We start from the raw sequence: 17,882 nt of genomic DNA, 5'->3' as shown, positions 1-17,882 counted from the left end.
ATTGTTGCCTTTTCTTACTATGTACGTAGCTGTCAAATAGCATTGAAGTCTTAAGCTCTTTTCAGCCCAAACAATAGACCTTTTTGACAAATGGATCGATACTTATTGATATCCCGCTTTTGGATAAAGGTTTTTCCAGGTTTCAAGAAAAAAAATCAGTCGGCTATAAATTACCACTTACTTCGATGAAACACAAGCTATATTCTACCTTCACTTAATAAAAAAGCTGAACACATTATAATCTAACAATAATATAGTAGTTTGTTCTTGACTTGCTAGAAGAACAAAAGTGGGGTGTAAACAAAAGAAAGAAAATCATAAACAGAATGACTTAATGCACAATAAAACTTTTCTAGTGAAAGAAGTAGACAAACTACAGTGATGTGAAAAAGTGTTCGGTGTCAGAGGGCCCAGAAAGTTTTATCTTTTTATTTGGAGGTCCGAATCTGTGAACATAATGCGTTAACACTTTAGTTATTATACTGTTTTAAAAACATAATCAAGATCACCACACAGCAGGCTGCGAGGAAGCAAGAATCGCATCTGGCAGGGACAATTATTTTTTTTACAGAGAACCTGGAAAAAGCGAAAAGCTAAAATAAAAAATCATGCAAAGCAAAATGTAAATTGGAATAGATAACAAATAAAAGACATTTTTTTTTTGGTATCCAAGGGAAAGATATTTTATGCTTCATTTTTTGATGCAATATCTCCTTTTTTTCAAACTGGTTGATGGATTTCAAACAAAAAATATAGTGTCGTATCTCATCATCAAAAGTTAATTTCAGACACATTAGAAAAAAAGAAAACTGCAATACATATTCATTGACCATTTTCAACTTTACTTTTTGGATTTTTCTTCTTGACCAGGGTGTTGAGTGGCTACGTAAAGGTTTTAATAGTTGAACAACTTCATCTCACTTTCGGTAGGGATCTTTATACATCAAATTATATCTTTTGTTCTTAATCGTCGCTTTATGATCAATCCAGCTTCAATAATTATTTTCGACATTTTTTGCTATTTATCTTGACACTACTCATCCGAGAATAAATTCTTTTCAAGTTTACATTTAGATGCAATAAGGGAAGCAATCTATCAGCAAGTTCTGTCACATGGAAATCTTTTCTTAACGGTGAAATTTCACGTTTCATGCATTTTGCTTCACATCAAGGCTTTAGTCATTCTACTTAAATCTTCCTTTTAGCTATCACTGAAGTATGTGGCACCTAGCGAAACGAGGAGTCAATACCTGGGAGTTTTTGCTTGAATCCTTGGAATCGGTTCAGTACAATACTGAGTGACAAAATACTGGTGATCTCAGTTCCAAGTGGCATCCTCGGACCTACAACTGAAAGTACTTAAAAAAGGATCACCGTATGGGAACCAGTTCAACGTCTCTGTTGCTGCACTCTTGTAGTAACTCAAACACCATTTCGGAAAGTGGTCCAGTCATAATAGGGTATTTTACCATTCTGCAAGAATGTCAAAGATAATGCACACATTCGTTTCCTAAAGAGATGTCTTCTAATAATTTGAATTAGTCGAGTTTGACGAATTGATCTTTATGCAGTCTCTGGGAATCATTACTTGGAAGAATTAACAAAATACTATCTTAATAAGATTTTTATACTCAGGCTGCAAATCTCTAATGAAAACTTTTTTCAGATTGGGAAACGACGTAGAATAAGTGGAAGTTGTTGAGAGCACACTTAAGACAAAAGTAATACACTTTTGTGAACGGGTTTTTACTTCAAAAATGATTTTTATCTGGAGAAACTTCGCGATATTTTACAGAAGCTAGCCTAAAAACTATTCAAGAATACCTGATGAATTAATAAATCTCAAAATCTACTTGTGAGCGGCAAACCATCTCATGTCTGCGAGCTTAAGTAGTTGTTTTAGGGTTGTTTTATAGTGCTCCTAAAACTCCATAAGAGTCCCACTTCCTACATGCTTAATGAAACATAATTAACAGCTCTCCTTACAAATTCCTCGACATTGGTCGGTATCTTCAGTATAGCAGCAGAAACATATCGAAAAGCTGAGTTACAAATATATTTCAGAATAACCAAGTCCTTGAAGTCCTTTATGCATTAAAGCATTTAACAAATTTAATTGTTGGCCCCAAACATCAAAAATGCGCAGACAAGCCCATAAATCTAGTTCAAATAATAATTTTCACCAACGAAAAAAGTTTCTTGTCTGTAAAAACATAGCATCAGCAGAAAGATTAGTTGCTTAAAGCCTTATCATCCACAATAAGACTGTGCAGATCTACCCTTTACTCTTCTTAGCGTATTTTAATGGAACATACAAGTATTTATCCAAGTTATTGCTGGTAGTCTAGTAGTAAACTAAAGAATATGTCTTTGATCTCTACAACTATTTGGAATTTTCATCTTTGTGTAGAATTTTCCTCGTGGAAGAACTCATTTGTGCTCAGCCAAGATTTATGTTTCGGACAACTTTTGAGTCCTTTGCTTTCGCTTTCAGTGTTCTGACTAAGTGATCACTACAAATGAGGAGAATTTTATGATATACGAAAGAAGAAGCAATCTATGTCTCCTTACACTTCACAGCATTCTCAAAAACTTTTTCCTTGTCATTACTACACGTGAAGCCATTTAAATACACAGCTTTTTCCTCAACAGTAAAACTCTCTTTATATCTAATTCCTTCAGCGTGTTTTTTAAAACACTTCAATGTGTCAGACTGTGTACACTACAAGCACGGTAAAACACACCACTCAGGTCCCCAGTGACTTCTGTTAAACATCCTTCATTTCGTTCACCCAAGACTTCACGACCATTTAATCTCACCCAGTGTCTTTCATTCTCATTGCATCGTTCCCTTTGGAGACACTGATACTCGCGTAAATTACTTTCTAGAAAGAAGACAAAAATTGAAATCAAAAGTAATTTTAATCATTTATAGAATAAGAACTCGTATCCAATGGCTTAAGCTCACGATCAGGAAACCAAGTAGTTTCAAAAGTATTTCAGAACAATTTTAACAACGAAGTGCTGTCAAAGAGCAGCTAAACAAATAAAGGGGACTCTATGAAAATAATCAAAAACATTAAAGGTTCTTAGAATATCATGAAAAAAAACTTTTGAATGGTGAAAATTAATATCCACACCAGGGAGTCTACAGTCGGGTGTATGTTCATCAGTATCGGACAACTAAGAATGGTAAGGCGGGTACACAAAATAAGTTGCTGTACCTCCACAACACGACGTAAAAACCAAAAAACTTCTTTGACACAATGGCCTTCACTTAATAATATAAAAGAAAAAAAGATGATATCAGGCGCATGCGTTTTTGAAATAAGGGGTCTGCGAAAGTAGCGATAATATACTGGAGATTATGAGTACGATCATCAAAAATTGAAAAGTACCTAGTTATTGTGTGAAAAACTTTAAATAATCTCGTTTACAATAAAAATAATTGAAGTGAGTGTGTAATTACAGAGACACTATCTTCATTTCTTTGGGAAGGGAAATTACTTAACTTAATGATACTTATTACACTAACAGAAGCCACCTACCAATTTTTAAGAAAAGAAAAATGTAATTTTAGGAAGAGGAAAGGATGCGAAAACCAGTTTTCTACGCTTAGATTAGTAATTAACAAATATCTGAATAATCAGACCCCTTTTAGTCCTTGGTCTAAGGATTACGAACAGGAATTAGATTCAGCTGAAATAATAGTGAACATCCTATCATTGCAAAATATAACAATTTAAAGTGATCACATGAAATTTGTTAGCGCAGTCCAAGGGCATTTTCATTTTGTTTAAGATAGGAAGTGAGGCTAGTAGTGAGTCATGTGTGCAAGCAGGGGTTAAGCAGGACTTTATCCCATCCTTGTATGATGTATTCTGATAGATTTTGTCTTAAGCAACAATGTGAAGTTATAGGAGAGCACTCAAAAACTCAAATTATAAAGATGAAATGAGTGTCATGGATTAAAGTATTAGCGTAACTAATATAATTCTGGATGTTTCGAGAGTTTTAAGGTAAAAGAATAGGTTTGAAAATCATTGTTAAGAAATCTAATTCAGTTACAAAAAAATAAATGGGGATAAAGAGGTAACGCAGGATATTTAGATGAGGATAAAATCGATCAAATGGATTCTTTTATTTACCTGGCTTGTATTGTTAGAAAAGATGGTGGATGTAACGAAGATGTATAAAGTAGAATAACCAGCCATTCCCTTCAAGGCCGAGTTTGGCTTTGAAGGATGCTTTTTAAATGTATCTTAAATATTTTCCAAAGGCATGCTTAAAGACTATTGTAGGTGTAGGTTCGAATAACCGTATTTCAAACAATAAGCTTTGCGAAAAGTGTGGTTCGGACCCACTTCTTATAGCTATGATGAAAAAAGGCTAATACGGCTAGGCTACCTTTTACAAATTACTTATTATCAATAAATTAACTTACTAAATTGGAGATTTCAAGAACTAATACCCTTTTTAATAGTCGAAATTAATTGGAGGGCAACTAACCTCCTCCCGTCTCCATCCAACATTTTTAAGACAACCTGAAGTTTCTACAACAATCCTTTTGATACAAAGTGCCCTGGTCCAAAACAACCAAAAAAAAAATGATAATAATAAGATAGCAAGAAGTCAATCGACAAGAATATTACCAATAACAATAATAAAAAAAAGTAATACACTATGCCCATATAGCTCTTTACTTAGCCAGCGCTATTGCGCTGTCTATGATACTACCAAGGTAAGTAAATCTTTTCACTTGACCAGTATTTTCATTACCAAGCGTCAGCTGTTAGTCTTCACTTATTTCCTAGCCTTAGCCACTTAGTCGTCTTGACAATAATTTTCCACCCAACTCAACCATACCGAACTCGCAAAACCTCTAAAAGTTCATTTATTTTGCTCAAACTTTTATCTACGGATCATAAATCATCAGCATTTTCTAAGTCCAGGAAAGCTTTTTCTTCCCCACTTCATTCTATTTTCTCCCATTGCCTTTCCTGTGCTACTACTACAACTAACAATTGACCCCAGCACCAAGCCACCTGAGGCCAACATAGGTACGCATGATCCTCCTTCTCCCCAATCTATTCAAAGCCTCCCTTTTTAAACCCTCCCAGGAAGTTCCCGTTTCCTTTAAATCTTTCTTTATAATGTCCCTCACCCCGGACAAGGACGATCTTCTTTCCATTTAGCCCTAAACGGTTGTCCGAAAAAGACAGTCTTTGGCAATCTGTCATCCTTCATCCACACATCTTGCCCTGGCCATCTCAACTTTTCTTTCATTATGGCTCTAGAAAGAGGAATTAAACCACGTTTTTCGTACGGTGAACTGATTGAAATACGATCAGTCAGCTGGGTACCCAAGACAATCCTTAGGCAATATCACTGGAAAACATTTAGCAAATCTTCATTCACTTTTTGAGGCACCTATGCTTCAGAGTCATTTTTGACCACAGTAATTTTTTAGCCATTAATAGTCTAATCTTGGTTTGCAGACTTGTCTTCCTATTCTTCAAAATATTTTTTAACTGTAAAAAAACATCAATTTTCAAACCTATTCTAGCACCCTGAACTCGCAAAAACCTCTAAAAGTTCCTTCAATTTTGCTCACACTTTCACCTAGGATACTTAATCAGCAAAATCTAAGTCCAGGAAAGTTTTTCCTCCCCAGTTGATTCCGTGGTTTCCCATTGCCTTTCCTATTCTCCTTAAGAAAAAGTCCATCAAAATGATCCATATAAAGAGAGATAGAAGACAGCCATGCTTAACTCCTGATTTAATACAAAACCAGCTAAAGACAACCATGCTTAACTCCTGATTTAATACAAAACCAGCGGCTAACCTCATTTCCTACCTTAACCGCAGAAGTGTTATTCTCGTACATAACACTAATCACTTTAATGTATTTATCTGGTACATTAAACAGTTCGTAGTAACGAACTGTGGTAAGGAGCGACCTGGCTCAATAGTAACCAAAACTCTAAAAAACGGAATTTTGATACCAATAGTTACATCAAAAGAATCGCACTTTAATGCTGATTTTAAATACATAAGTTTCATCAAGTTTAGTCTTACCCATCAAAATTTACAAGCCTGAGAAAATCTGCCCTATTTTAGAAAATCACACCATCGGATTCAGAGTATCAGAGAACCCTATTGTACAAGTTCCAAGATCCTATCTATAAAAATGTGGAATTTTGTATTTTCTACCAGAAGATAAATCACGGATGCGTGTTTATTTGTTTTTTCTTTTTTTTCCCAGGGCTGATCGTATCGACCCAGTGGTCCTAGAATTTTGCGAGAGGGCTTATTCGAACGGAATGAAAAGTTCTAGTGCCCTTTTTAAGTGACCAAAAAATTCGGAAGGCACCTAGACCCCTCCCACGCTCATTTTTTTCCCAAAGTAGTCGGATCAAAATTCTGAGATAGCCATTTTATTCAACATAGTCGAAAAACCTTATAACTATGTCTTTGGGGACGACTTACTCACCCACAGTCCCCGTGGGAGGGGCTGCAAGTTGCAAATTTTGACCAGTGTTTGCATATATTAATGGTTATTGGGAAATGCAGAGACGTTTTCAGGGGAATTTTTCGGTTGGGAGGGGGGGGTTGAGAAGAGGGGGCTATGTGGGGGAAGTTTTCCATGGAGGAAGAAGATTTCCATAAAGGGGGCGCAGCATTTTCTAGCATTATTTAAAAAAAGAATGAGAAAATAAATATGAAAAAGTTTTTTTTTTCAACTGGAAGCATGGAATAGCATTAAAACTTAAAACGAACAGAAAATATTACGCATATAAGGGGTTCGCCTCCTCCTAATACCTCACTCTTTACGCTAAAGGATTTTTAGTAATTTCAACTATTTATTCTACGGCCTTTGTGATTCAGGGGACAAAATTTAAGCTTTAATGCAAAGAGTTATTGACGAGCGGGCGAACCTTCTCATATACGTAATAAAAATATACGAACATAGAAGTTTGTTACGTAAGCTAATTCGTAAGTTACGTATATCTTTTACTAATGAAAACGTTCGTAAAAACTAAAAGTTCCAGTTGCCTTTTTACGTACCCAACAAATTGGAGAGCAACTGGGCCTCCTTCCCTTCCTTTTTTCGCAAAATCATTCGATCAAAACTACGGGAAAGCCATTTAGCCAAATAAATAAATATGCAAATTTCGCTTTAATTATTCATCTGCGGAAAGCCGAAATCAAAATATGGATTAACTAAAAAACGTTCAAAAATTAAATAAAAAAAAATTTTTTTAACTGAAAGTAAGGAGCAACATTAAAATTTAAAACGAACAGAAATTACCCCGTATATGAAAAGGGCTGCTCCTTCTTCAACGCCCTGCTCTTTACGCTAAAGTTTTTACTGTATTAAAAAGTAGAGTTGAGAAAAAGAGTCAAACTTTATTGCAAAGTTCAAGGCGTTGAAGAGGGCCCCTTTCATATACGGGGTAATTTCTGTTGGTTTTAAGTTTTAATGTCGCTCCTTACTTTCAATTAAAAAAACTTGTTTTTTTTATTTAATCATACAAGGATAAGACCCCTGCTAAAGTTCTTCTATCAAAAGAATTGAACGCTTGCTCATAATCTATAAAACTGAGGACCAAAGGTGTTAGACAACTCAGGCATTTCTCAATTAATAACGTAAGAGTGAAAATTTGGTTGACACATCCTATACCTTTTCTAAAACCGCACTGTTCTTCTCTTAAAACTTCGCCTACAGCATCTTTCAGTTTAAAAAGTATCATAACTAAGTACTAATGCCAGACTAATGCCTCGATAATTACTATACTCACTTAAATAGCGACGAAGACCACACTGCCTTTCCATCATGAACAACAAGTAGAATGATAGGGAATCTTTTTGATAAGACAGTGTAATGCAACTTAAACGAATATTTCGACCCAATATCTAAGGGTATCCTATATCCAAAACAAATGAAAAGGAAAAACAAAGAACATAAAAGAATTCAAATTAAAATACAATCTTTAAAACTAAATTTTTTTCTCAAAACAGTCCTAGTTTCATTAGTCCAGGAAAGTTCAACCTGGAATGGTACATCAAACGAAGTGAAAAACATAGTTCATTCAAATGGAATAAAAGAAAAATAAACATTTCAAACAGTTCGTGGTAACGAACTGTAGTAAGGAGCGACCCGGCTCAATAGTAACCAAAACTCTAAGATATTGAATTTTGATATCAATAGCTACATCAAAAGAATCGCATTTTAATGCTGATTTTAAATATATAAATTTCATCAAGTTTAGTCTTACCCATCAAAAGTTACGAGCCTGAGAAAATTTGCCTTATTCAGGAAAATAGGGGGAAACACCCCTTAAAAGTCGTAGGATCTTAGCGAAAATGACACCATCAGATTCAGCGTATCAGAGAACCCTACTGAAGAAGTTTCAAGCTCCTATCTACAAAAATGTGGAATTTTGTATTTTTTGCCAGAAGACAAATCACGGGTGCGTGTTTATTTGTTTGTTTTCTTTTTTTCCCCAGGGGTCATCGTATCGACCAAGCGGTCCTAGAACGTCGCAAGATGGCTCATTCTAACGGAAATGAAAAGTTCTAGTGCCCTTTTTAAGTGACTGAAAAAACTGGAGGGCATCTAGGCCCCCTCCCACGCTCATTTTTTCCCAAATTCAACGGATCAAAATTTTGAGATAGCCATTTTGTTCAGCATAGTCGAAAACCTTAATAACTATGTCTTTGGGGATGACTTATTCCCCCACAATCCCTAGGGGAGGGGCTGCAAGTTACAAACTTTGACCAGTGTTACATATACCAGTGTACCAGTGTACATATAGTAATGGTTATTGGGAAGTGTACAGACGTTTTCAGGGGGATTTTTTAAATTGGGGGTGGGGCTGAGGAGAGGGGGCTATGTTGGAGGATCTTTCCTTGGATGAATCTGTCATGGGGGAAGAAAAATTCAATGAAAAGGGCGCAGGATTCTCTAGCATTACCATAAGAAAACAATGAAAAATAAACATGAAAACGTTTTTTCAAATGAAAGGAAGAAGTAGCATTGAAGCTTAAAACGAACAAAGATTATTACGCATATGAGGGGTTCTAAAAATACTTTAGCATAAAGAGCGAGGTATTTAGGAGATAAATACCTTGCTCTTTATGCTAAAGTATTTTTAGTAATTTCAACTATTTATTCTACGGCCTTTCTGATTCAGGGGTCATTCTTAAAGAATTGGGACAAAACTTACGATTTAGTGTAAAGAAGGAGGTATTAACGAGGGTACAAACCCCCTCATATACATAATAAAAATTAAAGAATATAAAAGTTTGTTACGTAAGTTAATTCTAAAGTTACGTATATTTTTCGCTAATAAAAAAATTCGTTAAAATGAAAATTAATAGTTACCTTTTTATGTAACCGAAAAATTGCATGGCAACTAGGCCTCCTTCCCCATCCCATATTTCTGAAAATCGTATGATCAAAACTAAGAGAAAGCCATTTAGCCAAAAAAGGAATTAATATGCCAATTTCATTTGAATAGTTTACGTGTGGAGAGTCAAAATCAAACATGCATTAATTCAAAAACGTTCAGAAATTACATAAAAAAAACTAGTTTTTTTAACTGAAAGTAAGGAGCGACATTAAAACTTAAAACGAACAGAAATTACTCCGTATATGAAATGGATTGTCCCCTCCGCAATCCCTCGCTCTTTACGTTAAAGTTTGACTCTTTGCCACAATTCTGCTTTTTAAAACAATTAAAAGCTATAAAAAATATAAAATTATAAAATTATATAAATATAAAACAATTATATTAATATAAAAACAAAAAAAAAAGAAAATTTTTTAATATAACTTTTAATTAAATTTGTATATAAGGCGTTAAGTGAATATTCTCCCAAATTCGTATATAATGAAATATAACTTTTTACTTTGGTTCTAAATTCAATTGCCTATCGAACAATCTGTTTTATGCCTAAATCATTGCTAATAAGGGAAGTTTCTTCAGAAAAAAAGAAAGAAAAACGCCCACAACTGCAAAACAAATTACACAACTAAAGCTTTAAATTCTAATACTGCAAATATTTCTTTTGATTCCTTTTAAGCAGTCAAATTTTTGATAATCTAAGCTATAAAATACTTTTTGAAGAAACTTCCCTTATAAGCAATAATTTAGGCATAAAACAGGTTGTTCGATAGGCACTTGAAAGTAGAACCAAAATAAATAGTAAAATATCATCTGTATCAACCATAAAGCTTTGTCACTAATATTCCTAGCTGCAGTCCTAACTTTCTTCCCGGACACCGTCACTATCGACACCATCAGCAACTTCACAAATAGTTTTTCTAGAATTATTCCAACCATCTTTCACATTGTCAAATTTTAAACTCATTTCATTTCCATAAGTTCACGGATTTAATTTCTGGGCCATTGAAAATATTTTACAAAATAAAAACAGTTTTGACATCGTTTAATGAAGGATGTGGCACTTGAAGGCCAAACCGGCAGTGCTGATCTCCGTTTCAAAGATCTTCAGCCAAGAAGTAAAATGGGGGGTTGGGGTCCGGCCATCCTGAGCTTTCGCATATCCTTCCTGCTTACCTTCCCCAGATTTCTCCAGGTAGCCTTTTATTGCTAGGTCAACTCTGGCTGGGCTTACAGAATCCAGTCGATGACCCCCGTCCCAAACCAAGTAACTAGTTACACCAGGAATCGAACCCTCACCCTTCGAACTAAAGATTCCAAAACCAGCGCGCAAACCACACGATTAGGACGACCTTTTGACATTGTTTATATACGCATTTTATAAAAAAGAAGAAGAAAAAAGTAAGTTATGCTGTAAGTTCTAAAACAAAGACAAAGTCCATCAATATGATCCATGTAAATGGGACTAGAACCCAACAACGCTTAACTCCTGATTTAATACAAAACCAGGGAGTAACTTCATTTCCTACCTTAGCCACAGCAGTGGTATTCTAGTACATAGCACTAGTCACTTTAATGAATAAAATAAAAAAACTAGTTTTTTTAAAGGAAAGTATTTCTCTAAATTCTACTTTGTTAAACAGTAAAAAACTTTAGCGTAAAGAGCGGGGCGTTGAAAAGGGAACCGCCCCTTTCGTACACGGAGTAATTTTTGTTCGTTTTGAGTTTTAATGTCGCTGCTTACTTTCCGTTAAAAAAGCTAGTTTTTTTATTTAATTTCTGAACGTTTTTGAATTAATGCATGTTTGATTTTGGCTCGCCGCACATAAATTATTTAAATGAAATTTGCATATTAATTCTTTTTTTTTTGGCTCAACGGCTTTCTCTTAGTTTTGATCAGACGATTTTGAGAAATAAGGGTGGGGAACGAGGCCTATTTGCCCTCCAATTTTTTGGCTACTTAAAAAGGCAACTAGAACTTATAATTTTTAACGAACGTTTTTTATTAGTAAAAAATATACGTAACTTAAGAATTAACTTACGTAACAAACTTCTATATTCTTACATTTTTATTATGTATGTGAGGGGTTAGTCCCCTCGTTAATACCTCGCTCTTTGCACTAAATCTTAAGTTTTATCCCAATTTTTTAAGAATGACCCCTGAACCAGAAAGGCCGTAGAATAAATTGTTGAAATTACTAAAATTGCTTATGAAATTACTTAAAATTGCATAGAAACATTGGTACAAAAACAGTAAGTCATAAAAACCAACCCGCCATAAAAAATAAAATAAAAAGCTATTCACCATCTATAAAAAATATGATATTCAATGTTCTCTGCATAATTTTTTGCCTTTGCACTTCTGGCCCCTATAGCGAGGAGTTAAGCTTTTTATTGTAAAAAAAAAGGAAAAAGTCTTGAACCATCTTTTGGGGTCATGCACTCTTTGTGACAATTAGTATAGGTCAAACCATTTAGCGTGTCGCCTAACTTTGTGGCATCGCTCAGTAACTATGATAGTAATGAAGAGTAGGAAATGAGGATAATTATACACCTTGTATATTCGTAAAAGATAGAGTAAATATTAAATACTAGTTCTTTCAGGGGTGTAACAAGAAAAACAGAACGAAGAGGTAAATATGCATAGAAGAAATTTAAAACGGGGGTATTGAGTATAGGCAATAAAGCGTTAACTAATCACTGTTTCTTTTTAAAAACACTGTTTTAATAAACAGTGTCAACTTTGACGAAATCACTAAAATTTATTAATCAAAATTTTACTTTTTGCAACAACGTAGCGTATTTTTGCACTTTTTAAAATTCGAAATATTTCGCTTCAATTTTACAAGAAAAAGTATCTTTATCTATTTCCACCAGGGGCACCTTAAAACCATACCCCATACCAGATAAACGCCAAAGATAAACGACCACTTTACTATATCTAACACCACTTTACTACAAAGAGGGAATGCTTGATCCTGGGTTTGTCAAAAAGGCTAAGGGTATAAAGGAGAAACTTCAGGGAATGTTGAAGGCAATGCTGAACTAAATCGAATAACGATATACGCATCTAGACTATAAAATGGGCCTATCTGCAATGTCGTAGGAACTGCTACGGGTATTAACTTCAAACTTTTAGGGCCACCACTACTACTGCGGCTGTAACTGCGACTATTTAAGACTGTGACTATAACTGCAACTACTTGCGACTACGACTACTGCCATTTACGACTAATTTCATATAATCTTGTCGGGAATGCTGAAGATAAAACCAATACACACTAAGTGCATACTGGTTATCAAAACGACGCATCCGCAAAATCTCATGAACAGCCGAGGGTATTAAGCTGGCAATTTAAGGACACATTGAGGGACATGCTGTAGAGTGCTTTAGTGGGCAAAGGCCCCCTTATCCTTTTTACCCCCAACCCCCTCAACACTGATTTAAATCCTGAAATAACCGCTTTGTTGAAAATAGTCAAAATGTCTAATAGCTAAGCCCCCGGGGATGCCATGCTCCCTACAGCCCTCAGGGAAAGGTTTGTAAATTATGCAGTTGTAAATATGCAAAAACGGGCTTTACTATTGGGAAGGGGGAGAAATATTTCGATGTGTCCAAAAATGCTAAAGGTATGAAGTTGAAACTTCAAAGAATGTTGACGAATGTTCAAAGAACGTTGAGATACTAAATTCAACCATAAGACACTATGCACATCCCCAATTATCAAAAGGGTGCATCTGCAATATGTTAGGATATACTATAGGCATTAACTTTAAACTTTAAGGGTCTGTACTTCTACTGCTACTGTGACTGCTTACGATTGCAACTATGTGTAACTGTGTACTTTCAGATTCGACTGTGACTACTTGAGATTGTGACTCTGAGCACTTACATCTTTGACTACTTGCGATTGTGACGGCAGCAACTTGTGATAGCGAATACTTCCGACTATGGGTACTTCAGACTTCGACAACTTATGACTGCGGCTGTTTTGTGGACTGCTCCTGACATGACTGCATAAGATCGAACTTCTGTCATGAAGAAAGAAAAAGAGGTTTTAGAAGCAAAAAAAAAAAAAAAAAACAATCACTCTGATACAACTTTCCTCCAGATCCCCACCCAACTCCTTAATTCCATATTTTTAAATTCAAAGAGTAAATCTATATGAACAATAATTCAAATAAAACCAAATTTACTGAAATAATTTAGCTATACAGTTATAGACTTACACATGTACCCTGCTTGCTTATTGATCATATTAAGCATTGCTTTCAAGGATTGACCTGGCCCACACTCAAAAGTCTGAGGGTATTGGATATCAACTGGCCGTTCATATAAAATATGCATCGTTTGCTCCCATTTAACAGAAGTCAAGATTTGTCTCGGTAGCTGTCTCTTTATGTGTTTCACATCGCGATACATCTTTCCATCAACATTTGAATGAACTGGCACTAAAGGATTTTGTACCTCTGCTCTGTTTATTGCTTCACTAAATGGTGATACAGCATCCTGCATGAGCTTAGTATGAAAAGCTCCAGATACAGTGAGCCGTTTCAGTTTTCTTATATTGAAATCTGAAGCATTCTTCTCAATGAAATGAAGGGCTTCTTCATTACCGGCGATTATCTTTGAGCCTGGATATAAATAATTTGAAACACAACACTCTGGATCTTCAATCCCCTGTCTAATACACCATTCCTTTGCAAGGTTCAAAGCATAGCCTAATTTTGCATCTGCACCAAAGAAGACAGTCATCATCCCACTTGGAGTTAAATCTGAAGCATATTGCATTGCTTCAGCTCTGATCTGAACAAGCTTCAATCCCGTTTCAAAGCTAAAAGCACCTGCAAATGTAAGGGCAGTAATTTCACCAAGACTAAACCCAGCCGTGGCAACACAACCTTCAACTGCCCTTGGATTATTTTCCCTCACAGCTTCAACTGCAGCAAGGGAAGTCACGTATATGGCAGGTTGTGCGTACATAGTTTTATCAAGTTGTGATTTAGGGCCTTCTAAGCACATATTCAATAAATCAAATTTTAATATATCATTAGCAGCGAGAAATAACTCTCTAACTTGAGGTAAGTCAAGAACCTTCTTTCCCATACCAACAAATTGTGTCCCTTGTCCTGGAAAAAGAAATATACTAGTTTCACTGGGATTAACAGAAGGCCGAAAGGAATAGCTGCTTTGATCCCTTCTCTTAGCAACTCTTACTGCTTCTTTAGGATAAGGATTAGATGCACAATCGTTTTCCTTTGATTCCTTTAGTTCATGAAACGATGCACTGTCGTCAAGCAAATTATTTATTTGAGACTTTTTAAGGTTTTTCAATGGGTCCTTTGGTTTACAACACCTTACACATGTCTGGCTAAAGTACCTTGATGCTCCAGGTGGTAACATCAATCTAAAGCTGGCGTATATCATCATCTGAAAAGAAAAAATACTTCAAACAAATACAACAAGGTATTTCGATTAGCTTCCACACAAACAGAGTTTAAACCAAACCCGTATATGCAACAAATAAGCTTAACTCAATAAAAAAATTGCTCTATTCATTTTAGTTTTTGATGAAAAGAAAAACAGAGTTGGGCAATGAAATGAGAAAAATAATTCTGTGTTTGCAGTTCAAACAAGAAAATAGACAAGAAAAAAACTGACATCCTTGCAAAAAGTTAACAAGTGTCCTTTGGTTTATGTCCCGAGGTTAATTGAAAGGACAGTCTTAAAAAAGTTTTTAGAAGAAAAGTAGAAGGCAATATTAAAACCTAAAACAAGCATAAGAAAGTCATATAATGCGTCAAATTAAAATAAAGACACATTATTACGAATGACTAACCCAAATCCTAAAAGAACATGACAAAAATAGAAAATCAATTCAAATAAAAAAGAAAGATGAATTAAAAATAATGTTCAAGTGAAGCTCAAAACAAACAGATTTTTACCAGAAATGGACACGGGGCTACCATCTCTGTAAATTTCCTAAGCATTAGAGAGCCATTTGCACTTTACTGAGAACTGTTCTGAATATTTTTTCTCCCTAGCAGAAAAAATAGGGTAAAGGCACCAATGATTCGACAGTGCAATTTTGAAACCACTGTCAAGATTTTCCTTCAAAACAGGATAAATCTGCTAAGTCATGACTTGGAACACCATTTCTTGACGCCGTCGTTATGTTTTGACAATGCAAAACGTGGACACTTTATCCGATACATTTAGATAAAAAAAAGAATATTCAATAAAATCAGTTCCTGTTTTCGACACAAAATGAGCTCCCAACTATTTTTTAACTATGTAATGCTCAAACTGTCATTGTTTGGTTATTTTTTTGTAAAATAAAAATGTGGGATCAGCATCAGTGCATCAAGATACATCTGATCTTTTAAAATTTAACCACATTAGCTTTTTCTTGGTAAAATCAAATGAAAGTAGCAGCTAATATTATATTGACGAAACCATGTTCCAAGGGTCGAAAATTCTTGTCTAATGCAGCTGAATACTAGGCCGACTAAAAATGTTCCTTCAGCCAAATTCAAACGTAGATATTGGCTTCTATCATGAGGTTCATTTCTTTTGAGAACATCTTGCAGTAACTTTGTCGAAATTTTCGACAGACAGTAACAGGCCCTGTCGAAATATAGGTGACTCTGTCGAAACTTCACTGAACATGCAAAACACAAAAGAAACAATTGATATCAAAATTCAAGGGTCCTCTGACGAAAACAGTTGTCGAATTTAAGGGTACTTTTTCAACGAGAAATTTTTAATAATTATTATTTCTCATGAAATAAAAAACAAAAAAAAAAGGTATTTTATTAAATCGTAGTTTTACTGATTTGATACTAGATGCTAGAATTTTCTGTAACCTGAGGAACTGCCGCTTGACCTCATACCATGTACATATTTTTAAGCATTTAAATTGGTTGATCACAACACACTAATTCATTTATGACTGAATAGCTTTGAAGTAGACTCTCTCTTAGTAAATTTTGTTTATGTTTTCTTTCAATAGATGAAATATTTTGGTGATTGTTATTTGTAATAGTATTTCACATGAAAAAAACATTAAAAATGCTTTACACGTTTGTTATTTTTAATTTGTAGTTTTACTGATTTGATGCTAGATATTTCCATCATCTGAGGACCTGCTGCTTGGCCTCATACTATGTTCACATTTTTAATTATTTGACTTGGTTGATCACAACGCTCTAATTCATTTATCACTGAATAACTTTGAAGTAGACCCTCTCTTAGTAAATTTTGTATATGTTTTCTTTCAAATAGATCTCAAGTTGTAAAATACAAACAATTTCTCTCTGATCCCCTCCCTACTTGGTGTAGAATTCCTTAAGGAATCTTGTTAGAACCACTTTCATATCTAGTGGTGATTAATGAAATTGGTAAAAGATTTCCTCAGGAGGTGATTACCTGCTTATCGTCGAAGCATGTCATAGAAATATCAAAAGTGGCCCCATCAAAATCCTACCCATGCTTAGGACGAGACTAAGAATTTACATACAAACGTAAATTCCACTAAGTGAAATTATAATAACAATAAACATCTTAAAATTCTTGAAATCCACTCCCGTTTTTATAGACTCTATCCCACACAAAATGCTAGTAAAACACGTCAGACTCCCCGGTGTCACATATTTCTAATAAAGTTTAGTAGGACATGCACATTTCAAAGATTCCAGACTTTTCAGACAAAGGATAGTCAAAACTAAAACTTTTAAAGGGGATTAAAATGGTATATTAACTTTGAAATGGCCAAACGATCACAGTATTTTCACTGTGAACAACAAAGGAATCTTTGCTGGACAATTAAAGCTGGGGGAAAGTGGGCCATTCCAGATAGTGTTTAGAGATACTATTCTTGTGGCATATATACAAAAATCTGAAAAAAAGAAAAAAGGCATATGACCCAGGTCAAATGATTATACCCCATATGATTATCCAATTTCGTTCCTATACCTGAGGCAATTCTTTCAGTTTTTTCCAATATCTGAATAGTGTTATACACGTTTACATATTAAACGTAGTTGAAGAGAAACAAACGAAAAAAGCAAAGAAAATAGGCATGCCGAATTACAAGGATCTCCCCACAAGCATTCTCCAAGTATTTTGACACGAGTTGAATTGAGTTCCAACTAACGTCGAAAACAGATAACTTTCTTGTTCTGACGAATTCGTAGGTGAAAATTTTCAGAAAATTGGAGTTTTATATTCTTTTCTGATGAAACTTCAAACTTCTAATCAAACAGTAAGATTCCTACATGTTTTTCCTACATACTGGAATCCTTTTCAAGCCAAAAGTCTTTAAGTTAGGCCTTCCATAGTAGAAAAAGTGGGGTTTTTTTTTACAGAAACTGTCGAATCATCAGTGCCTTTACCCTACAGGACCAAACAGTTCGTGGTAACAAACTGTAAGCACGCAACTCAGGCTTACAGTAACCAAAACAAAAACAAAA

General features: G+C 34.8%; 1 protein-coding gene across 9 annotated transcripts in view; it reads right to left on the bottom strand.

The window, feature by feature from the left end:
- LOC136037969 (probable malonyl-CoA-acyl carrier protein transacylase, mitochondrial) overlaps positions 1–17,882 on the bottom strand; it is a 96,919-nt gene continuing 79,037 nt past the window's right edge. For 5 of the 9 annotated variants that reach the window (XM_065720856.1, XM_065720860.1, XM_065720862.1 and 2 more), the window contains exon 2: positions 13,587–14,841. In XM_065720856.1, coding sequence (XP_065576928.1) covers positions 13,621–14,841 — 1,221 coding nt within the window. In that variant the 3' untranslated portion in view covers positions 13,587–13,620. Of the gene's footprint in view, positions 2,886–13,303; positions 13,443–13,586; positions 14,842–17,882 lie in introns of those variants that run through there. The other 4 variants (XR_010620095.1, XR_010620096.1, XR_010620094.1 and 1 more) reach the window with 3 other exon arrangements.

The sequence above is a fragment of the Artemia franciscana genome, chromosome 17 (assembly GCF_032884065.1).
Source record: "Artemia franciscana chromosome 17, ASM3288406v1, whole genome shotgun sequence".
In the NCBI taxonomy this organism is placed as follows: Eukaryota; Metazoa; Arthropoda; class Branchiopoda; order Anostraca; family Artemiidae; genus Artemia; species Artemia franciscana.
The sequence above is the reverse complement of the archived record's forward strand: the minus strand, read 5'-3'. Positions and strand labels throughout refer to the sequence as shown.